This window comes from Danio rerio, chromosome 17 (assembly GCF_052040795.2).
Source record: "Danio rerio strain M-AB ecotype USA chromosome 17, GRCz13ab, whole genome shotgun sequence".
Taxonomy (NCBI): Eukaryota; Metazoa; Chordata; class Actinopteri; order Cypriniformes; family Danionidae; genus Danio; species Danio rerio.
Genome location: NC_141037.1, coordinates 17,430,715 through 17,455,458, shown reverse-complemented (window position 1 = coordinate 17,455,458; position 24,744 = coordinate 17,430,715). Strand labels below are relative to the sequence as shown.

Genomic DNA, 24,744 nt, shown 5'->3' with positions numbered 1-24,744 from the left:
TTTTGTTTACCTACGTCAAACACTTGCACTACTATCATTACTGCATTACCTTGAGTTTCTGTAAGGGTTGATGAAGACGGCTCCCTCAGGTGTGATGTTAATGACACAATGCTCTGCTTGGATGCCCATTCCGCATAGCTGGATGTCCTGCGAGTCTGCTGAGCCAACCTTAGTGTGTTCCTGAAAAACATCTCTGCATTAACTGCTGCTATTGCACACCAGAACCCTAAACACTTAATGTATACCACATCCTAAAGGCCAAATGTACATTATAACAACACAACATGCTTTTCATCAGAGGGCAAAATATGTTAAAATAATAATAAAATAAATAACTAACAATGATGAATTGTTTGACTATTATTATTATTATTAGCATTATTATTATTATTAGCATTATTATTATCTATGTTTTTAACTTATTACCACCTTTTTTCCATTCAAAGTTTAGGGAACATATTACATAACAGTAATATTTAGCAAAAGATTAAAGTTTAAAACAACAATTTTCTAATTAAACACATTCTACAATGTAATCCTGTGATTTTTTATCAGCAGCCTCAAATTTATAGTTTTCAATGTTAGATGATGCTTCAGAAATGATTTTAAGATGCTGAGTTGGCGCTCAAGCCAAAGTCAAAAGTGAACATTATTAAACATGCAGTATCTTAAAAGTAGTCCTGGTTGTCCATTACCTTTAGATAATAAACCAGCAGTTCATTAAGGGCAGGGTCAGCGTTGAGGTTGACCAGGAAGCATTTATCTTCTCCAACCTTAATACCAGAGGACTGTAAAGAGATTCCAAGGCTCTCCAGCTGCTTCTGTCTCTCCTGTGCAGAAAAAAAAATGCAAAAAGAAGTGCATTTGACTAAAGGTTTCATATCACATGAACTACAGAGTAACCAGACATAAACAATACAATCCAGACAAAACAAACAGTCAAAATTACAGTTGCGGTTACCTGTGCAATTTCCTCAGTTTTGCGAAGTTTCTCTTCCCAGGTGACCGTCATCTCTTGGATCAGCTTCTCAGATTCTTCCAGTCTCTCTTTCAGCTCTGGTGCCTTCATAGACTGCAAAGTAACATTGCATGCTCTTAGCACAATGATTTTGACTTTTTGCAAATGCAAATTAAAAGGTAAAAATCCCTTTTACTGATGATCTGCAAATCATTATTCAAAAAATTGAGTGCAACAACTAAGTAGCTTTCACTTGTCATGTTGACAAACAGAAATCTTCTTAGGGCATGCTCACACTATTTACAGTTGCCTTAAACCGTGCCGAAGCATGATCGTCCCCCCTCCCCTCTCCCTCGACAGCCTGCACTCAGACTGCCTTGCGAACCGGAACACGCTCACATCATTGATGATGTGACTATTCATTTTAACAGGAAGAGAAGTGCTCTCGCTCAGCACAGTGAAGATTGCTTTAGTTACATCGATTTGGGATGCAGTGACACACAGTCAAATACTTTGCTGAACAGATTCAGCACTTTTGACGCTCATAAATGATCTTAAAAGTCTTCGTGCTGCAGGTATTAGGAGGTTTGCTGAAGGTGTAGCTGATGCGCAGTGTGGGGTTTGTATCTTTAATAAACCATGACAGTTTGCATTAATTGAAAAGTAAGAATAATTAACAAATCCATAAGAAACATTCCATAAAAGTGATGTTGCGTCTTCAGTTTCTAGCTCAGGCGTGCTTTGCACTCACATTACAAGTGTACCGCACCAAAGCCCAACTGAACTGCGCTTTGGCACACCTCTTTCAACCGGGCAAAGGCGCCCACTGATCCACATGCTTGAGCCAAGCGAACCGGGAAGCACAGGCTGCGGATTGCATAGTGTGAGTAAGCCCTTTGACTATCTCTGTAAAATGCTTAGTATGTATATAACTATAAATAAAGCTGCTTTGTTTACAACTAAGAAAATGCAATCGATCCTGCTGTAATATTAGTGCCACCTTCAGGCAGAGATTGAAACTGCATTTTTATTTATCATGTTACTATTTCATTTCATATCACATTACTATTTGTATTTTATATTCTTAAATCTAATCACTATCAGCCTGATTACAGTGCATTCATTTTACATTTCTAGTTTAAAACTATGAAGGAGAAAAAATATATAAACTGGTAATTGCTATCTAAAGCAGCAAATTTGCTTGTAATACATAAATAAAAATGCAAACAGAATCGACCATGAAAATCAAGATCACTAGCTAATTGGTTTTACATTATCTTATTGCAAGTCATCCATAATTCATATCAATGCTACTGGCCATTGTACATGCATTGTACAATGCAGCTGATATTCACTTTAATGGCAAGTGTGTACCTCAGCCTGCGTCAGCTGATCTCGCAATTTCTCCACTTCTTCTCTGAGCTCCCGGATGATCCTGGCATTGGGGTCTTCGTTGACCACAGCGTGGTTGACGATGCTCTTTGCTCGATCTGCATAGCGTAATGTTGACAGTGTCTCATCGTAATTATCTGCTGCTGGGCTCACGGTGGCAACCATAGCCGTACGACTGTTTCCACCCAGACTGTCCTGCAGTGGCATCAGAAGGACAGACTTTAAACATCTGTGCAAAGATCACTTTCCAGAGATCATACACTGCCGCTTAAGTGTTTAAGATCAGAAAAGAGCATATTCTTCTCACCAAGGCTGCATTTATTTGATCATTAATGCAGTAAATGCTGTGAAATGGTGGCATATTATCTCAGTTGAAAATGTTAATGAATGTGATTTAATATTGTATGAAATCCTGTGTTTTAAAAGTCAGTTTTCAACATCATTACTCGAGTCTTCGGAGTCAGGTGAAGCTTCAAAAAAAAAAAAAAACATTTAATATTATCAGAGTTGAAAAATGTTGGGCTGCTTATTTTTGTATGGAAACTGTGAAATGTTACTAATCAAAAACATATATTTACTTTTATTCATCAAGAAGTAAAAACATTTAAGCAATTTTTTAGGTCAAACAAAACACTAATACTTTCCTCCTAAAAAAAAAAAAAAAAAAAAAAAAAAATCACAAATTTAGGAGTGAAATTTGACAATCAGATTAGAGCGGCAGTTAAATCTAGCTTCTTTCAATTAAGAAAACTAGCAAAAAATAAAGCAATATATTCCAAAACAACAGTTTGAGACAGTCATCTATGCATTTGTGACCACTAGGTTAGATTACTGTAATGTGCTCTGTATGTGGGAAGTAACAGGTTAGCTATTGCCATATGCACAAAGTGCAAAATGCTGCAGCATGCCTGTTAACTGGTACTCGCAAGTATGACCACAACTCCCTTATGTTAGCTTCGCTTCATTTGTTGCCAGTTCATTTTAGAATACCCTTTAAGATTCTCTTATTTGTTTTTAAATCTCTAAATGTCTTTCCCCACCTGATTCCCCCCTATAAGCACACACGTTCTTTTGGGATCAGCTGATTAGCTTCTACTTATTGGACCAAAAACAAAGCATAAGCTTAGAGGGGATCGTATTTTCACTGTGGTAGGTCCTAGACTTTGGAATGATTTGCCGCTGCACATAAGACAGGCCTCTTCTGTGTTCTCATTTAAATCAGCTCTTAAAACTCTTTTTTTTACTAACTGGTTATTTTATTCCATATGCTTTTTAAGTAGTTTAGCTATATTTTATGTTTAATTTAATGTATTTTATATACTATTAAGCTTATTATGTTGTATTTTTTCTCTACAGCACTTCTGTGTTTGTAAAGTGCTCTATAAATAAAGTTTGACTTGACTTAACTAAAAAAACTAAAGAAAAAAAATACAAAAAAAATTTTAAGCATCCATAAAACTATGACAAGAAAAAAAAATAGTAACATAAAACAGCAAATCAGCATATTTTATTGATTTAAGAAGGATAAAATGACAACAAAAACTTTTCACTCATGCTTGGAATGACAACAAATAATTAGATTATGAAACATGTCAAAATTTAAATATTATTCTAAATTTAAATAAGATTTCACTTTTTTTTTTAAAATCAAATTAATGCAGCCTTAATGAGGAGTAGAGACAATTTTCGAAAAAAAAAAGGCCTGATCCCAAACTTCAAATGGTAGTGTATATTATTCAAAGGTGTGTGTGTGTCTGGTAGTGATTTGGGAAAAATTTTAAAGTACTATGGAAATTCCCTGTCCCAGTGTTTACGGGACGGTATGAGTGTTGGTACCTTGAGCAGCCATGTCAGCACTGAATCTCTATAGGGCACAAACTTGTTCTTGTTTTTTCCAGCGCCCTGGTCTGCCAGCGCTGAGATCACCAAACCCAGGGTGGTTAGAGACCTGTCCGGTGGCAGGAGGAAAGATAGAGATGGAAAAAATAAGCAAAAAAGCAAAGAGAGACTCTTCACACAGAAATATGCGCCGGTGGGCCAAAAGCCTTTGCCAGATTTATAAAGCATTCTCAGAACAAACTGTGCCCTTAGATGAAGCCATATTAAAAGTCTGATTCTCCACAGTATAAAACACCTCTTTCAGACACTAAAAGAAAAAAGAGCATCGATGTTCCTAAAATATATTTTTGGATGACTACAATGTCCAGACACACTATTAGAGAGGAGCTTGGTAAAGAGTATGTCTACATACTAGTCAAAATATTTCAAAGCAGTTATTTTCCATGATATGTCCTGGTTAAAATGTAAAGCACTCATCAGACAGAAAAGAAAACACCTTAAATCAAGCTATAGGAAACATTCCAAAGTGAGACAGACATTCAAAGACACAATTAAGCAAGTTGCATCATTTTATCCCTAATGTTAAAGATTTTTTTTCCAAAAAAATATAAAAATGTTTATTTATTTTAAAAAAATAAAATAAAATAAAAAATTATATATATATATATATATATATATATATATATATATATATATATATATATATATATATATATATATATAATTTTACTTTAAATATGAATAATTATTTTACTCTGAACATAACAGAAATAATTATGAACTTAATATAATCATATATAATATAAGAAAAATATTCTACATTTAATTTATAATACTAAAATAAAATTTAATATTTGGAAATTATTAAATAGTATTTAAAAATTTGAAAATATTAAATAATATTTAAAAATTGAAAAATGAAAAATAAAATGTAAAATTTGAAAAATGAAAAATATTATTTAAAAATTGGAAAATAAAAATGTTGAAAACATAAAATTGTATTTAAAATGTAAAAAATATAAAACAATATTTAAAATTTAGAAAATATAACATAATATTTAAATTGTAGAAAATATAAAATAATATTTTTAAATTCAGAAAATATAAAATAAAATAGAAAATTTATATAATATAAAATAAAATTGAACATTTACAAAATATAAAATTTAGAAAACATAAAATAATATTTAAAAATGTGAAAGTGTGAAATAATGTGTTATATTTGGAAAACTGTTAGTTACATTATAAAAAATTACACGCACACCCTCATTCTGCAAACAATGCAATCCCTGTAGGGTATAATACCATAATACATTAACACACAGTATAATAATATTAATCTAACAGCAAAATAGAAATGTAATATTATTAGTTTCTGATTTAAGTCTACTTTTTTGGCTTGAAGTTTAAGCCTTTGATTTTCTTTATGTAAAATACATTTTATTATTTTGTTAGGCTGCAATTTGATCTAGACTTGTTCTTGACATGTGGCGTCAGATTTAGGGAAAATCCTCAATAGGTTTACATATAAAAGTATCAAAACAAAAACAAAAAAAGACGTAAAAAGGCTCCATGCATAATGAGTCAAGAGTGCACATACTTGTTGATGTTGCTGCCTTCTTTGAGCCGCTCGCCTGCAGCGCCCGTCTTTGCAGCTCTTTCACTTCCTGCCAGGTCCACCAAACTTAGCTTACTCACCTTCTCCCCGCTTGTCTGTAAAAAGAGAGCACAAAAAAAGAAATGAGAAATGCTACCATTAAATTTTATCACCAGCATACTGCTTAAAAATCAAAAATGCAGCACATGCCCTTCATTACGTACACATTTCCATGAACAAAACCAAGCTATCCTGGAAATAAAAAACCAAACAAACAGACGTAGGACTAATAACTAAAGGAAAAAAAAACAGCAAAATGATCCCAGACTACTGAACATTTCCATGGTTGTCAAGCCTGTCGGTGCTGGTGCTCCCTTTGAAACCAAGGGAAACGGCTTTAAACGTTAAATTTGTGTATGAATGACCAGGCTGGACAAATTCTGGTGAGCAGTCCTATATTACGAAGGAACAAAGGCAAGAGAGGCTATGGTGGACTGTAGACAAGTGTCCATTGTTCTCCTCTCTATTGCACAGCGCTGGAGCAGTGTGTGGGGTGGAGTTCTTTATTATATCCCAGCATCAGGCCTTACTGTATACAATCCCCCTGTTTGAGCATCACAGATGAGCTTTAATTGAGAGGAGAGGCAGAGGGATGCGAGCGGGAGCTGAGAAGATATGGGAAGTCGGGAGAGAAGCAGGGGAGAGGTGACCTGGACCGAGATTACGGTGCATTAAAACAACAAAGAGACTCCTTGTGCTGCAGGCTCCACATGCACATTGCCTGAGAATACTGAATCATATAGAGCCATAGAGTTCATTCGTTAATCGTTCACTGTTTAAAAGCTTACTCCATTGTTAGCATTACATTTTCCACATACAATCCTTCTTGACTCATTTTCACACTATTGCTGACCTTTACAATAAACAGGCTGTAATTGCTACTGTACCTTACAGAACTCTTACATGTGACTGACATCTATAGGCCCTGACATGCATTAATCCCTTGGATCACCATAAAAACTGTATGTAAAACTGTATGTAAACACCCTGGCAACAATGTAGAACATCATAGGAACCGTATAGAAATGCCTTGCCAACTATGCAGAATAAGCTAAAATGTACATTATTACATGGCTGTCTGAAATACTTGATTCTGATTGGTCAGTAACGACATTTCAAGGTATGTTATTCCCAGATAACAACTGTTAAAACTAACAACACAGACTAATCCGGGTACTCTGAATCATCTACATTGTATAAATCAATAGCTATCCAATTACTGTGCGTTCACAACGAAAGCGGTGAGAGCGTCCAAAGTCGCTCTGGCTGCCCTGGCGACAACCCTGTCTGCCTTCAGCTCCGGCGGCGAGAGCATCAAAAATCACTACATTGATCTCGTATTTGAAGGGGCGATTGCAGCATATCAGTTACATTCCTGCATAAACATGCTTTCTAGCGTAAAAATGTTGTGCACTTCTTATCAAATTCATTTAACAATGGAAGATCAATTTGCTTGTGGTGTAGCTTTGACCCCCCTTAATTATCCAATAAGTCCGCTTTTTTAAAGATAATTATATGTCACATTAATGCAAATTAGTAACTTGCCAGTAACTTATTTAATGCATGTTCCTGTAAGAAAACATTGTAAATATTGGAAATCCGGCGACCGGAATAATCAAACACTTGGGAACAACTGTGGTCGGAACCAAAGTTCACAGGTCAGTGTTTTCTGAACTCCTCTCAAGCGGTGGACTTCTTCATTCTGATTGCTTGCCGCCGAACTGTGTCATAGCTCATTACCATAAAGTTGACTTGATTTCAACTCTCCTCGAGGGCCACACCGGCGAAGACATGCCATGCTGTTCCTTGCCGCCTAGCAACACTAGCTCTCATTGAAAATGACTTCCAGCAACTTTGAGGCTCTCGCCGCTTTCGGTGTGAATGTACGGTTAGGCACCGTTTACACTAATACGCTTTAGCTTTAAATCAGCGTTTTAGAATGAAAATGATCCACACTGACATTTCACCTAGCATTTCTGAACAACTCTCGTCCACACTACATCGCTTAAAATGCAAATAACGTGACTGCACACACTCTGGCATGCGATGCAGCTTATGTGCACGTCTGAGCTCCAGGCAGTTAGCGGGTGCTTTAAGCACAGAACCCCAGGTGAGAGCAGCGCACGTCAGACTGTTCATCAAGAATCTACTGCTGGATTTAATCTCACTATATTTGTTAAAAGTGATATTTAATTCATCTTGTCTATATCTAACGACATATTCCCCCACTTTGGACTTTTGAATCTATTACTTGTTCTAAGGTAACGTGTTTTGGTAAGATAAGTTAATATATTAATTTTTGTAACCGCGTACACCGATTCTGCACATTTGACTAATTGCTTGCCTTTAATTATAATTAATGGGTTATACTTTTATAATGATCATTATTGACCATTAAAACTGATATTCAGCAAAAGAGAAGGTTATGTTTCATATTTTTCACTGAAAATGAAAGGAGGTAGTTATGTTATAGGCTCTGTTTGTCTATTAATATGCATAAAGTGAAGATGACGCTCATATAAATATGTAGCTACACAACACCTCATTATTTTTGGTGTCTATTAGGATGTTAATATCAAAATGAAAATAGGTAGTTCCTTAAATCATGTTTTCATTTTATTGTTAAGAGTGATGGGTGATGCCAATGAGGTTATAGAGTACACTGTTCCCTTTGAAGATTTACCCAATGTGTCCTCTGGAGTTTGTTTTCCATATAAAACTTCCAAAGTCTAAACTTACAAGGAGAGGATGCAAGACTGAACTTTGTGTAGGCTACTTAATATTGAGTGAAAAGCCTCAATCAGATCAGATCAGGCGAATGTCTGCAGCCATGCCTCCGTTTTCAAATGTCTCTGTTTTACCCCATATCCACACTAACACGGAGCAGCAGTGTTTTAAAATGAAAACAGCCTCTTCAGCATTTTCAAAATGCTCCATTTTCAGCACTCGAAGCTCCGGGGTAGTGTGGACAGAAGAAATAACCGTAGCAAAATGTATGTGTTTGAAACTAAACCGTATTAGGTGTAAACAGGGCCTAAAGTCAGGGCATACTCACACTATGTACTGTACAATTGCCTTGAACCGGGCCGAAGCATGCTTGTACACCCTCCAGTCTTCCCTGACAGCCCGCACTCACATCGCGTTCGGGCCTGAGCACACTTACGTCATCGAGGATGTGCTATTCAGTTTAAGATACACTCTCGCTCAGCACAAAGGACATTTCTTTATATCGTTTTAGTCGTTTGAGATGCAGTGACACGCAGTTTCGCCAAACAAACCAGCCACCTTTGATGCTCATAAACAATCATAAAGTCCTCGTGCTACAGGAACTACAAGGTTTGCTGAAAGTGTAGCGGTCGTGCAGTGAGGGGTTTGCGTCTTTAATCTACGACAGTTTGAGTTCATTAAACAATAAGAATGATAAATAAGTCCATATGAAACAGTCCTTTAAAAGTCACGTCTTGTCTTCGGTTTCAGGCTTAGGCGCACTTTGCACACACTACAAGCTGAACCCAAGTAAACCGCGCTCTGGAACATCTCTTCCAACCGGAAGCCACACCTGAGCCTGATTCAGAGCATTCACACTTCTCAAACAAATCGGGACACAGGGCTGGGCACGGTTCCGATAGCATAGTGTAAGTGTTCCCTCAGTCGCACACCAGATGCATGGCTTATCATCCTCAGAACCCCATAGCAACAGTCTGCAAACTGCTCAAATCATTCTCGCAAATACACATTATTAACCTCTAAGAATATTTTTGTAATTGCAAAGCAAACGCTGAAAGAAAACATTAGTGTTGAGCAGAATCAAGTTGATATCGTCATGCATGGACCATGTTAAAATCTCAAGCCATTTTCCATCATGTGGTAAAAATAGATTTGAATACAAAAGAATATGGAAATCAGAGGTAATGCATTGCCCTTCCTGCCTCTCCAGCAGTCTCATATCCTCACAGAGCTGTTTGCATGGGAAACCACAGCATGCAAAAGCACAGCGCTGATGACTATGCTGGAAAAACACAATCACACACAACCTTAAAGAAGGATGAGCTGACAAACACTTCATACATAAGGGCTTGGCCTGATGTGTGAGCATGAAGAACAAGCTAAAACTTCTACATTGCTCTGTTTTACCGTGTGTTTACACTTATGGTTTAATTGAAACAAACCCTTGAGAGAATGCTTTGTTATTGAGTTAAATTTGAGTGAGTGGTCTAAATCAACTAAAAACAACATAAGTAGATGTAAAGTCTAAAACTTTGCACAATTAACAGCTTGCTACACACAGGTGAGTCAGGATTAGTGCAGGTTTTTATGAGTGTAAGACATTTTTTAATATAATAGCATTACACCCAGAAATAATCACACTAAATAGCATCTTAAATTAAGCTGTTTTGTGCTGCGGTGCCTCACGATGATCGCCGACACCCTGTGTGAATTTAGCGCAAGTTTCAACAGGCTTTCTGAGCTTGAAGCACAGAAATTACACATTCGCATCACTTTATAATGAAAGAGATGAATAAGGAAACAACTTCTCACAAAAAGCAATGCCATGATCATATGATATTAAGACATCTTGCTCCCATGGAAAAACTATTTAAGTATTTTTTTAAGACTTAATAGTGGGAAACACTCTTTCCTCTCTGTATTAACCAGAAACTTTTTTTAATAAACAATCAATATCAATTTTACAAAGTCTCAATAAGGTAACTAAAATAAATATTTAAAAAAATAAATAGAATAAAGAATAGGATAGATATCAGCTTTTTCAAAAGTACATTATATTGATATATATTTATATAAATGGGCAGCACAATGGCGCAATGGGTAGCACAATCGCCTCAGAACAAGAAGGTTGCTGGTTCAAGCCCCGGCTGGCTTAGTTGGCATTTTTGTGTGGAGTTTGCATGTTCTCCCCATGTTTGCATGGGCTTCCTCTGGGTGCTTCGGTTTCCCCCACAAATCCAAAAACGTGTGGTACAGGTGAATTGGGTAGGCTAAATTGTCCCTAGTGTATGAGTGTGTGTGTGAAGGAGTGATGGGTTGCAACTGGAAGGGCATCCGCTGGGTAAAACATATGCTTGATAAGTTGGTGGTTCATTCCTCTGTGGCGACCCCAGATTAATAAAGGGACTAAGCCGAAAAGAAAAAAAAAATGAATGAAAGAATGAATGAATGAATTTATATAAATATTCTTGACAGCTGTACTGTCCACCCTACTCACACCTTCCTTTTTTTCTGATTGTAATGCAAAAAAACACGCCTTTTGCAAAGCTGCATAGGAACAATAATAATTGATAAAATGTTCAATAATGTTCAAATAAACTTGAACTGAATTGAATTCAATGAAAACCTGACTTTTATTGTCATAGTCAGAGCGGTCATCAAAAACACGTTTTGCTGCAGCAGATCAATGTCTATGTGCTTTTATAATTCCTGAAGCTGTTTTGACTCTTTGATATTGTATAAGCTGTTCATGAGTTCTCAAATGATAAAAATAACAACAAATGTACATATACAAAACAAGTACATTCATAGACGCCTTTTTGTTGTTGTTGTTTTCATCTTTAAAGAGATAGTTCACCCAAAAATAAAAATCGTCACTATTTACTTCTCCCTAAATTGATCCCAAATCTTTATGAGCTTCTTTATTCTGTTGAACATTTAAAAATATATACATTTTAAAAAACAACTGTGTTTTTTTACAGCTTTCTTCAAAATATTATCTTTTTGAGTTCAACAAAAGAAAGGAAGTCAAACAGGTTTGGAACAAGTGACGATTGAGTAAATTATGACAACTGTAAATTTTGATTTAAACCGTCCCTTTAAATAAAAAATAAAAAATAAAAAAACTCTAACAAACGCTAATTGAACCAGGACTAAACGTCAAATTTTCTTTGTTTGTATTGACCAAAAGAACCAAGACAACTGAACTGCAGTCTACAGTCTCTGGAGCTCTCTCCTTCTAGCATTGAGAACTCTTTAACATTTAGAGACATCTTTTGATTAACTATACAATGGGCAAAGTAAACTTTTATTGTACTTTTACTTGGATTTAAACCTGATTAGGCCTACATTTGTTAAAATTACTGAATTAAGTAAGTATTTACTATAATATTTTTTCTACTAGAGATAGTCTTATTTATTTAAATAAAAATAAACATTTTATGGTCAAAATTATAAGCCCACTTTAGTAATATTTCGATATATATGTTAGATTTTCTACAGAACAAACCACTTTTATACACTAGCTATGGTTCCATACAGTGATGCGAACTGAATTTATGGGCAAAACTGGAATATTGCATAAAAGACATGCTAATAAAGCAGTTTACATCCAACGAGTCAATACTAACAAAGTCCTCAACTCCTGATTGACTGCCGCCAAATATCAACAGTAAAAATTTCAATTTATTAAGGTAGGAGAAGCTGCATGAATCTTTTTTTATTTAATAAATGACTTGCGCCTCAGAAGGAGAGCGGTCTGGCTGCAGACTTGATGCAGTGCAATCTGAGCTGCATCCAATGCTTTTTAATGTGCTCACTTAAACCCACCCCTAACCCTACCCGTCACAGTGACGTCACTAGCTCCATTGAGTGCATTGTGTCTGACATTGCATCGCTAAGTGATGCAATCTCAGCTTGCATCATAGAGGCTGCATCCAGATACTATTGCTCAGAAGACAAATGAGGAAATGCAATGAACCCGTGGTTACGTTTGAAGGCGTGAGACACGGAACACAGACACTCTTGACAGTTCTGGAGGTAATTAATAATAAAATAACATTAGGGCATTTTAGAATGACCAAAACATTTCAGATGTCATTTCAGTTTGCTCAGCTTGCTGGTTTATCCATTCACACACACTTTTATCATCACATGATCTCTTATAACAAAATCACATGACCTTTTTTAATGCACATACTGGAATTTGCTCAGTAAAAGTGTTTCCATCATAGTTTATGCACATCTTATCGAATAAAAAGTTAATCCTACTCAGTTGTGCACATACGTTTTTCATGTGCATTTTCAAAATTGATGTGCATCTTGGTTTTCCATCAATGTTTTATGCACATATCCAAAATACACATGAAAATAGGTGGATGGAGATGTAGCAAATGACTTGCCTGATTAACCTTATTAAGCTTTTAAATTGCACTCCAAGCTGAATACTAGTATTTTGAAAAATATCAAGTAAAATATCATGTACTATAATCATGGCAAAGATAAAAGAAATCTGTTATTAGAAATTAGCTAATTAAACTATTATGTTTAGAAATGTGTTGAAAAATCTTTCTCTTGCACAGAAATTTGGAAAAATAGCAGGTAGGCTAATAATCTAATAATTCTGAATTCAACTGTATGTTTTATTTTACTGCAAAACACTTTGTGACTTCTTGTCTATGAAAGATGCTACATAAATTCATTTGACTTACTTACATAGTGCTAACATGCTAAGTTAAGATCTCTGCTGCAAGTCTTGAACCTGTTGAGCGACCAGCACAATCCAGACCCTGATGAATAATAGATAAGGGACTGGACACGAGTAGAGTCAGGTGATCGTGACATACGGCACAAAAGAAAAGCACAGTGACACCAGGCCAGCGCCGGAGGAGATCAGCTGACATCTAAACCCGGACACTCTATCATTTATTCATCAATTTTCCTGCCTTTTGCATGAGCTCACGATAAAGCAGATAAGGGAGGGTTTCTGCACTTAATTGCACATTTTATTTAATTGACTATTTCCAAACATTCTTTGACATTTTCAGCTGCTAAGATCTAGGTAGTTGCATGCATGAAACCAATTATGCAGTAACCTATAATAATGCTAAGTGTAAAGATCAAAAGCAAGGGTGGTGTAAAATGCTAAGAGGAACATTTGAGACTAATCGCTGTATTATGCCAGCACAGGTCCGCATCAGCTGATAAAAAGCACTCAGACACGTGCATCTATGAGATCATCAGGGCTGGACACAATGACTCATCTCTCGACCTTTAAATCCTGCAGTGCTTGGCTTTATTTCCTGAGGACATTACAAGAGTTGAGTTTTATCAGCAAACAGAAGCAAGACTATCCCCAAATTAAACGTTAAACATTTAAAGGGGTAGTTAACCCAAAACTGAACATTCAGACCCTTTAATGTTCCTGTTTTAGTTTCTTAATCTTTTTCAAATAGGAAGATATTTTGAAGAAAGTTGAAAAACTGTAACCGTTGGCTTCCATTCTGTTGTGTTCAACAGAAGAAAGAAACTTGAAAGTTTTAAAGCACACAAGAGTGAGTAAATTTTTAGTTTATTTTCATTTTTGAGTGAACTATCCCTTTAAAGCATAATGCATCAGGGAAAACTTTTGAAGAATGTTGAAAAACTGTAATCGTTGGCTTCCATTGTAGCCGTTTTTTTCCTACTATAGACAGGGTTTTTGCAGGTGTCACCAAGTTTAATTTAAGACTTTTAAAGACCTTTTTAAGGCCATTACGCATGAAAAATTATAATAAAAAACTATATTAATTTTAACCACAGGTGTCAAATCCAGTTCCTGGACAGCCGCAGCTCTGCACATTTTAGTTCCAAGCCTTCAACATATTAATCTGTAGGTTTCAAACACATCTGAAGGACTCTATTAGTTTAATCAGGTTTGTTTAATTAGGATTGAAAATAAACTGTGAAGAGCTGCGGCCCTCTAGGAACTGAATTTGACAACTGTGATCTATACAGTCTGTCCAGGTCAGTGTCGTGACCATATATTGTTTATACATATATGAAGAACTTTTAAACAAATAATATTATTGTAAGGAATATGATAAAAGCATATTGGTAAATAGAGATAAAGACTGTTTTTAAAGAGTCAGAATAAAAAAAAGAACGATTTTTTTTTTAAATGGATTGTTGGTAAATCGTAGGGTGTTGGAAATAGAAGAATTGAACATGTTTCTAGAACTGCAAGACTATATTCAAGTTACTTATTTAAGACTTTAATGGCTTACTTTTTTTTAATGTAAGACTTTTTAAGATCCTGGGCAGAAGAGGGCAAGACGCAGCAGAAGAGGGCAGCACAGTGGCGCGGTGGGTAGCGCTGTTTCCTCACAGCAAGAAGGTCGCTGGTTCGAGTTCCGGTTAAGTCAGTTGGCATTTCTGTGTGGAGTTTGCATGTTCTACCCGTGTTCGCGTGGGTTTCCTCCGGGTGCTCTGGTTTCCCCCACAGCCCAAAGACATGGTGAACTGAATAAGCTAAATTGGCAGTATTATATGTGTGTCAATGTAAGCCTGCATGGCTGTTTCCCAGTGTTGGGTTGTGGCTGGAAGGGCATCCGCTACGCAAAACAAAGGCTGGATAAGTTGGCGGTTCAATCCGCTGTGGCGACCCCTGATTAATAAAGGGACTAAGCCAAAAAGAAAGAATGAAGATCCCATGGATGCACTGTATGGAAGTCATTTGTTACAGATTTTCAGCGTTCTTCAAAATATCTTCTTTTGTGTTCAATAGAAAAAAGAAACTTGAAGGTTTTAAACCACAAAAGGGTTTAAATTGTTAGTTTATTTTCATTTTGAGTGGACTATCCCTTTAAAGCATAATGCATCAGGGAAAACACAGTTTTCCAAATATTCTATCATGTACAGTCCTCCAAGACTTTTTATAATAGCTAAAATTAGTATGAAAAAGTAAATCAGCGTTCACGGTAGCCAAATTATAAGCATATTAACATATAACCAGCGAAGTTTGCATGTTATTTGTTCAAGATTTAGAAATTTGACCTAGCCTCGACCGTGCAAAGACTTGCCATTTATAAAGGAGATGATTTACATAGAGAATGTAAAGTAGTAAAATCGAAATGGAAAAATGGCCATGACTTTTTTATGGTGACAGAACTTTAAGTAACATTAAAAGTGAACTTTGAAAAGACGTCATGCTTCAAATGTGTAGTGTCTGACCCATTTAAGTGATTTTACACTAGTCCTATCTCGCATCTAAATCTTAATCTATGAAAATCAGCTGAGGGCTTCAGAACAGTGTGTGTAAGTGTGTCCTTACCCCTGACTGCAGGTCCTTCAGAGTGTGTGTGAGGATGATATTGAAAACCGCATGTGAACGACTGCTCTCCTCATTCATATTGGTGGCCGCCACAGTGCGGGATTTATTCCCCTCAGACATCAAGGACTCGATGTCCTGTGGGTTGGAGAAAGGGATATGATTAGAATCTCAAATATGCTTTAAAAGGTCAGAACAACAGAACACGTATGCACATTTATATTTTGTAAATAAAAAAGAAAACAAAAAGTTCTCTAAAAATGAGGCAGGGAAAATAAATGAATTATGGTTACTGCAAAGAAACAGCTTTTAGATTTTGAACTGAAACAGGACTTATTGTGCATCTTTTGAATGTAGAATAGTGTTATTATGGATAATTAAAAATACAATTTAAATGTCTCATAAAACTAAGATAAAGTTTTTTAGAAGTTAGTATTGTTAGGTTTTAGGCTATCTATCAGTTAGTAAGCACCAAAACAGTGACAAAATTCCCGTTTAGAAGAAATAATACTGATATAAACATGTAAAGCCTTAAGTTTGTCACTTCTGCATAAATGGATTAACAGTTTTATTCACGTCACCTCATACTTTAGTTTCTCATCACATCATGACCAATCAAATCTTCTCTAGTATCCACCCATCTTCATGTTTCAATTAAGATTACGTCAAACGTTGAATAAAAAAATGCACATTTCAAAGCACTTCGAGAGACCTTTAAAAGCATAAAAAGATTTATTTTTATTTTTTCCAGCTAAAATAAAACAAAATGTTTTACCTTTTAAACTTATTTCAGATAGATGTAAATGTTTCTGTATTATATATAATTACAAAAATTTACCTGTTATTTAAAAGAAAAAAAAAAAAAAAACAATCGCTACGATAAAAGTATAATAGAAAAAATAAAATTACCAAAACATTAATTAATTATTTAAACTAATCAAAACTATTAATGGTAATAAAAATTACACCACTTTGGAGTTCCATAAAAAGGATTTAATTTTAGATGAACAGATTAACCCAAAATATTTTATAACTTAAATCCAATATATATTGGTATTTTAATGCTTAAATATAATACCTATTATACATAAGGCAAAAAACAATTTCCATATTTCCCCATTCTGCTTTTTGCAGAATCTGGGCAGAATTTAAACAGTGGTAGGGAACATATGGCTCGTGAGCCACATGTGGCTCTTTGACCAAAAATATGTGGCTCTCCAGCTGTCTCCCTTCAATAATATTTTAAAATATTGAATTGTATTATTAATTACAGCAAGATGAATAAAAACTCAAAACTTACAATAAAAAGATTTCTCAACCAATGCATGTGTGTGGCGCTGTAGATTAACTTGAATCGCAACTCCAATAAAACAGCAAATAACCGGCATTCATATGCACAGGATTACCACAGAAACATACGTTGTTTGCCCTTTATTTTATAAATAATACTAAAATAGGATTTTTGTTCTTTAAAACTAGTCACAATAGCTATGTTTCCATCCAAAAATGCAAATTAACTTTATGCACAAAACAAGAATATTGAATAAAAGTCGAGCGAATAAAGCAGCATTTAAATCCAAAGAGTCAAAGAGAACAAAAATTGCCACTTCCCGATTAACTGGCGCCAAATATTAACAAAGGTTAAAAACAAAATTTGCTGCGGTAGGAGAAGCTGTGTGAATCTTTTCTTCATTTTATAGATGACTTGTGCCTTGGAAGGCAATCCTGACACGCAATGAACATGTAGTGGCGTTATAAAAGGGTGAGACGCGGAGCACAGACGCTCTTGATTCTGGAGGTCATTAATAATGACCTTAATAACTCTAATATTAAACAAGTTAAGGCATTTTAGAATGACCAAAACAACATTGTTTTACAATGTGCTCAACCCGCTGGTTTGTCTATTCACACAATTTTGTTATCACATTATCTCTTACAACAACATCACATGACCTTTTGTAATGCACATACTGGAATTTGTTTGGTAAAAGTGTTTCCATCTTAGTTTATGCACATCTTTTTTAATCAAATAAAATGTTTATATTTATGCGCTTATGGTTTTATGTGCATTTTCAAAATTCATATAACTGAAGAATGTATAGTCTTTAGTTTTTAATTCTATAATTTCATGTGAAACCGTAACAACCCAGCCATGAGGGACATTAAACCTTCCTGACTACTGGCTGAGCCAGAGTGATGCAAAATACTATAGGCAGGGTTATTACGACTCTGCCTATGTCTTCAGGTGACACTTTCAGGCCAAATAAACCCCTTTGTTGATAAACTTGTGTGGTCAGTGGCTTGGCAATTTTATTCACCTACCTACCTACTTCATTTGCATACTTTGTTTACCCATCTCCACATAGCCACTCCCCTCCTCCTAAGAGCACATTATAGACCGCACAGCTTTGTCTCAAATCTCACTTGTGATAGAACTTGCAGACTGTAGACCTTTTAAGTGACTCCTATAAGTTCTTACAGACTCATGGACTTCTTAAAAACGCTGTATGACTGCAGACTAACCAACAAGTCTCAATAAATTATTCTGCTTGTTTTGAAGTCTCCTGGACTGGAATCACTTTTCATTCATTTATTTTTTTACAACAATACTTTATTTTGAATTATTTGAAGTAACAGTGTTTTTTAACAAGTAAAATGTTTCTTCATATTAAATTGTGCTTCTTTTTAGAAAAAAGGACTGCTGCTTTTCATTCATAGACTTGCTCAACATGTGATGCTTCATATTTGTTTGTTTTTGTTTTGTTTAAACCAGTATTATTTATAGTTAATAGTGTATAAGTATATACAGTTAAAGTCAGAAGAATTAGCCCCCCCTTTAATTTTTTTTTTTCTTTTTTAGATGTCTCCCAAATGATGTTTAACGGAGCAAGGAAATTTTCATGGTATGTCTAATAATATTTTTTCTTCCGGAGAAAGTCTTATTTTTTTATTTCGGCTAGAATAAAAGCAGTTTTTAATTTTAATGTTCGATTTTAAGGTCATAATTATTAGCCCCTTTAAGCTATATTTTTATATAACCTTGCCTTACTGCCCTATCCTGCCTAGTGAACCTAATTAACCTAGTTACACCTTTAAATGTCACTTTAAGCTCTATAGAACTGTGTTGAAAAATATCTAGTCAAATATTATTTACTGTCATCATGGCAAAGATGAAATAAATCAGTTATTAGAAATGAGTTATTAAAACTTTTATGTTTAGAAATGTGTTGAAAAATTCTTCTCTCCGTTAAACAGAAATTGGAAAAAAATAAACAAACAAACAAACAGGGGGCTAATAATCTAGGGGGGCTAATAATTCTGACTTCAACTGTAAAAGTTACAGTTGAAGATATACAGATTAAAATATATATAAACACGCACACACATAAAAAAATGTATTGCCAAAAAAAACAAAAAAACTATCAGAAATGGCTCTTTGCTAAATAATGGTTCCCGTCCCCTGATCTATAATGATTTACAGTCCCCTAATACCTAAAACTTCAACAGTGACATGCCGTCTTGTGAGCGGACTACTAACATTCCTCAAGTAGGATTTACTTAGCATCAACTACAGGCCCAATGAGAGGATAAATAAGCCACATGACCAACTGAATGACTGAATATATTGTAAAAGAGGTAAGAGGTCAGTGATTATGCGAAGTGTGTGCATGTCATTCCACCATTAAAGCTATTTTCCTCCTATTATGTTACCTTGTAACTTTCTACCGCAAGCCTGGACAGACCATCCACATAAGGCCCCAAAACTTTATGTTCTCTCACTCTCAAGGCCTGTCGACTCCTGTGGGAAAAAAGCAAACAGATATTGTGTAAGACGGACGTCTACAGCAGGGTACGGCTCCGAGATTAAACGTATGACACAATAGGCTTCACCCTTTGGGGTCAAGCAGGTCCCGGACTTTCTCATTGTAGATTTCCATATAAGAGACTTCCACTGTGAAGCTTTCTTCCTCTCGCTGGTGTAGTACAGTCCTTTCAAACAGGGAACTACACAGTCTGGGGATCAAGCCGGGCTGGTCAACCGAACCCATCATGGTGTACGACTTTCCCGATCCTGGAGGAAAATACACGTTCTTGTGTTGCTTAATATAAATAATTATTTCTAAAAATAATTAGGCATGGTTAGGATTCTAGCGTGTTAAAAATATGATTGGCTAAAAAGAAAAAACACTGAAAGGTCACGTGTACAAAGCATTACTCACCAGTCTGCCCATATGCAAAAATACAGGCGTTGTAACCCTGAAAGGCATTGTGCAAAAGACTCTCCCCAAGGCACTGAAACACTACATCTTGACCTGGAAAATATGATTGAATGACAATTAGGATTTTAGTCTTGAGGGGTAAATCTGACAGAAAACCTGTGAGGAGCATTTCAATGTGTCAATCTAAAGTGACAATTAATCTAAACTAAGGTTATGGCACTAAAAGTAAGCTTGACCGTGTCTTCACATTCATTATGTAAAGGAGAGAAACTGGGGAAAACAGTAGAACCATCCAAGGCTTTGTTAATAAAAAGCTAAAATAATAATAATAATAATAATAATAATAATAATAATAATAATAATGCTTTTCAAAATAATTTGAATAATTTGTATTTATTTAGATCCCTATTAGCTATGACCAAAGGCACTGCTAGTCTTCCTGGGGTTCACACAAAAAAAAAAAACATAAATAAAATAACACAACATAAACAAAAACCCATAAACATAAATCAAATTTAAATAAAAAGAATACATTCATGCGTTATAACACTTCTAAACACGCATTACTTCCACCTTATGTAGCATCTCAAACTTCGGTAACACTTTGGAATAATGGTCCATTAGTTCATGTTAATGTATTTACTAACATTTATTAACCAAAGTTCAACATTAACTGATGCATTATTAAAATCTAAAATTGTGCTAGTGAAAATTAGTTAATGCGCAGTGAGTTAACACGAACTAACCTTATACAACATAAACAATATTATCTAACGTAACAAAGTTAAACAAAAACCATGATCAACGTACAGCTAATGATTTGTTTATGTTAGTAAATACTTTTAACATCAACTTAAGCACCATTATTTTAAGGTGTTACACACTTCTTCAATAATATAAAAAACATTTTATTTTTCTACAATTATTTCCTATACATAGACCACTTATAAACACAAATTTCCCTGATGTGCCTTTACTTGCTATTTAAAATCCTTTATCCTAGTTATCCTGACCAATGAAAACTCTTTTTCAAAAAGGAAAAAAAATCCTCAAAAATAAAATCTATGAATGCACTACTGAAACTTGAAAGATTTTTTTTTCGTGAAAATAATGTCCCTAAAAAAATTGCATTATTTGTCTAAAAATTAATTTAAATTAAATTCGTCCTGCAGAACGAGCACTATGACTTTGACTCTAATTTTACCGTCAACCTTAAGGTGACACACAGTACAGGCAAACTTGATGTGTAAACATAACCTTATCTTTACTAGCACCACCAGCACCAGGGAATGAACTAACAAATCAAAACAAGAAGATACAGATGAAATACTTGGTACTGAACCAGGACATAAACAATCTGGCTGCATAAAGTAGCGCTTCCAGAAACTGACCTGCAAACTTCTCTGTCTCTGACTCATCCATCGACCAAAAACAGTAGTCATAGGCGAAGGTCTGGAGAAAGGAGAGAGAATGTGAGATAAATAAGGTTACTTTGTGTTTATGTTAGTCCTATTCATGTCAAACTCTCTTTTTTTTATGAAGCAAGCATGTTCATATCAGAAAGAAAAGAAAGCATACCTTTGGCTGACCCCTGCTGCAAGATGAGATCCAGAGAGAGAGAGAGAGTGCACATAGAATAAAAAAGACAGAAAATAGAGCTTGTTTAAAAACTTTTTTGGATGCATTTCAGAAGATAGTACATACAATGTGGCATTGATAAAGCATAACATATATCAAAACTAAAAATAAACAAACATATTATCAACATATCATGTCAGTACTATTGCTATGTAATTTAATATATACATAGAATAGCATGAAAGGTACAACAATTGACAAAACAGTATACCAAATGAAAGTAATAGAAGGTTAACAGTAGTATAGACAGAACAATATAACATGCAATAGATTAAAAATAAGACATGCACAATACAATGTTTAAATGTACCATACATTGTACTATGTATTGAACTGCAGAACGACAGTATAAAAAGTGACAGTTCAATGCACTTGTATGTCAATAGTAAAATAAAAAAACGATGGGACAATAAAATGATAGCATTAAATTGATATTACTATAAACAGAAGTACAATACAACTAAAGTACAATTAATAGTTCACGATTATAAAATTTGGCTGACAATTAACTATGTGCACTATGGATGGGTCAAACTCAAAGAGTATGGGTCAAAATACTTGGCCTTCACACCACATTCACTTCCCTGTTGAATTGCTGCCTGTATGAGTTGCTGAAGACAAATGAACATTTTAAAGGTGCCATATACTTTATTTGTTAATAAGTTTAATTGTTCTCTGATATCTACAACTTCAGTAAAATCCAAAAATCTCCAGAAACGGTTTTCTAAGATCATTTATTACTACATAAAATACCCGTCGAATCAGAAGGTCCATGATTGACCATATATGGCTCATGTCGTTAATATTAATGAGCTGTGTTCACACCAGATGCAGCAAGCACGGATAAATGACGCTATTCATGCATAAATAAATGCGTGAACATTGAGTTTACTCTCTTCATTCGTGCATCAAATTCACTTTACAACAGATGCGGTTTCGTGTGATAGGCAGGGTTTCTGTCTGCCCGGTGACTTCATTGCTAAATGGCTAACATGGATTTTATTGAGAAAATATCTAGCACTAGATCCTTTCAGAGGTGCACCCTGCTCTGTGAGCTCATGAGCTCCTCCAGTAACTTAACCTGGATAATGGAAGCTTTCAGCAGTGCTTCCTACTGAGCCGAGCCCAGTTTGATGAACTGCTCTTGGTGTTGGCAAGGGGATTTTCTCCCGGGACACCAACAAAAGGCGCTACGTTATAATCATTCCCCTACAAGAGCAAGCTCCTGATTGGTTAAGGCATTGCAAATGTCTGCAGAAGTTCAGATTTTCGAACTCAAGTGATTTGCGCGAAACACAAGTTACGTGCGTCAATTGAGCAAAACGCTCAACTCGTGCCGCTTCATTCACGCAATTCGCGCCGCCTCATTCCCACGTATCGCACCGCAGGATGTCTATTCGCATCTTTGCATTGACTTGATATGTAAATTACTCGCGCTTGATGCTTCTTCCGTGTCTAGTGTAAACCCAGCATTACAGAAGACACACACACAGCATGATGTACGCTGAATACGGACAAATATAAACCCAATCAGAGTAATGTTAACCCATTTTGCTAACCAGATCTGTCGTGGATGAAGGCTAAATTATAATCAAACTTAATAAAAAAAAGAGTAGAGAGGTATAGTTTTGTATTTTGAAGCTATAGTCAAAGAAAACACAGTTAGGAATTAATATTATGCCTGCATAAACAGATGACAGTTGAGTTATTTGACATGATTCAGCAGCCTACACATGTTTGCTGAAACATACGCATCAAATTTCACAATAAACACAAAAAATTAACAAAAGACGTAACTAAAGATACCTTAAACCACCTTCTCAGAGTGGAAATGAATACATGTATAATCTGTAAATCTTGCATTTTGCGACCTGAGGCCAGTTTGAACGTGCCTCATGCTGTCGTTGCCCAGTATCGCACAGTAAGAAAATTGGTGCTCACGTTTTCAAAATAAAAGTCATACATACATAGAAAGTGAAATGTACACTTAAAAATAACTAGGGGAGGAAAATTATCATTGTTGTATCACTAGAAAATGTTGCTTATCAAGTGCAGCATGAGGCAAGCTTATTAATTTTTTTGATCTCAAAGCTTTTTTATGATCTCAGTGCTTGATGACATGGCTGCTCATCAGGTCCGAATGAACCACCCAAATTTGGTATACATGCAAATGCATAGGGCATGGCCCGTGAGTCTTGTCACAGTTTGTTTTGTCTTCTGATTGGCCTGTTGTCCACCAGGGTATTACACTTAAGGAATTTACATGAGAACGAGGAAACAGAGGCTCACAGTATTGCCATTTCCATTCACTGATCTTTTATTATTCTACTATGCCTTGGTATACCCTGATTTTTAATATACGGCACCTTTAGAGAATATCGGTAAAAGAATGTCGATAGTTTTCAATGACTTTCATAATAGTAAAAAGCTATGGAAATCAGTGGGCTTGAACAAGTAGTCAAGAAAGAAAGAAGAAAGAAACTCAAATAAGCTTGCAACAAGAGGAGGGTGAGTAAATGATAGCAGAATTCTCATTATTGATGAACTATTTCTATAATAAACAGCACTTTTTTTTCCTAGAATGAGCTTTAATTATCCCTGGACGTAAAAACAAATGTTCCAATTCTGTGGATCCACTGACTCACGGCTGACCAAAATAGCATGCCATCACTATAAAGGCACTCAAACGGGAACTAGGAACTGCAGGCTCTGCACACAATCACACATCCTGAGTGAATCCATGTCATCAGCTGTACTTTGCTCAGTGGACCTGAACACAAACAGGCCGTCTCTCGGTGAGAAAGCCCTGCCGTTTACAGGGTAAACACACATTTGGAGGCCTGACTTAAACGCTGTGTTATCTGTAGAGGGCACCTCAATGGCTTTAAACAGCACTCTGTGAACACAATGACCTATATAAGCAGTATTGACTGACTGTGAGAGAGAATTGAAGGATCCTGATCACACGCAGAGGACTGTGCCTTTCCAAGCCCAATTAATTCAATTC

The 24,744-nt window shown here is 35.5% G+C and overlaps 1 protein-coding gene across 9 annotated transcripts in view; it reads right to left on the bottom strand.

The window, feature by feature from the left end:
• Positions 1-24,744, bottom strand: part of kif13ba (kinesin family member 13Ba) — a 91,305-nt gene that overhangs the window by 33,821 nt on the left and 32,740 nt on the right. For 4 of the 9 annotated variants that reach the window (XM_087290298.1, XM_087290301.1, XM_087290299.1 and 1 more), the window contains exons 3-14: positions 21,678-21,693; positions 21,491-21,551; positions 20,100-20,192; positions 19,771-19,951; positions 19,591-19,678; positions 15,883-16,017; positions 5,790-5,902; positions 4,187-4,298; positions 2,333-2,545; positions 962-1,072; positions 696-830; positions 50-180 (exon numbers count right to left, since the gene is read on the bottom strand). In XM_087290298.1, the coding sequence (XP_087146424.1) occupies positions 50-180; positions 696-830; positions 962-1,072; positions 2,333-2,545; positions 4,187-4,298; positions 5,790-5,902; positions 15,883-16,017; positions 19,591-19,678; positions 19,771-19,951; positions 20,100-20,192; positions 21,491-21,551; positions 21,678-21,693 (1,389 nt within the window). The remainder of the gene's footprint in view (positions 1-49; positions 181-695; positions 831-961; positions 1,073-2,332; positions 2,546-4,186; positions 4,299-5,789; positions 5,903-15,882; positions 16,018-19,590; positions 19,679-19,770; positions 19,952-20,099; positions 20,193-21,490; positions 21,552-21,677; positions 21,694-24,744) is intronic. The other 5 variants (XM_087290306.1, XM_087290303.1, XM_087290305.1 and 2 more) reach the window with 2 other exon arrangements.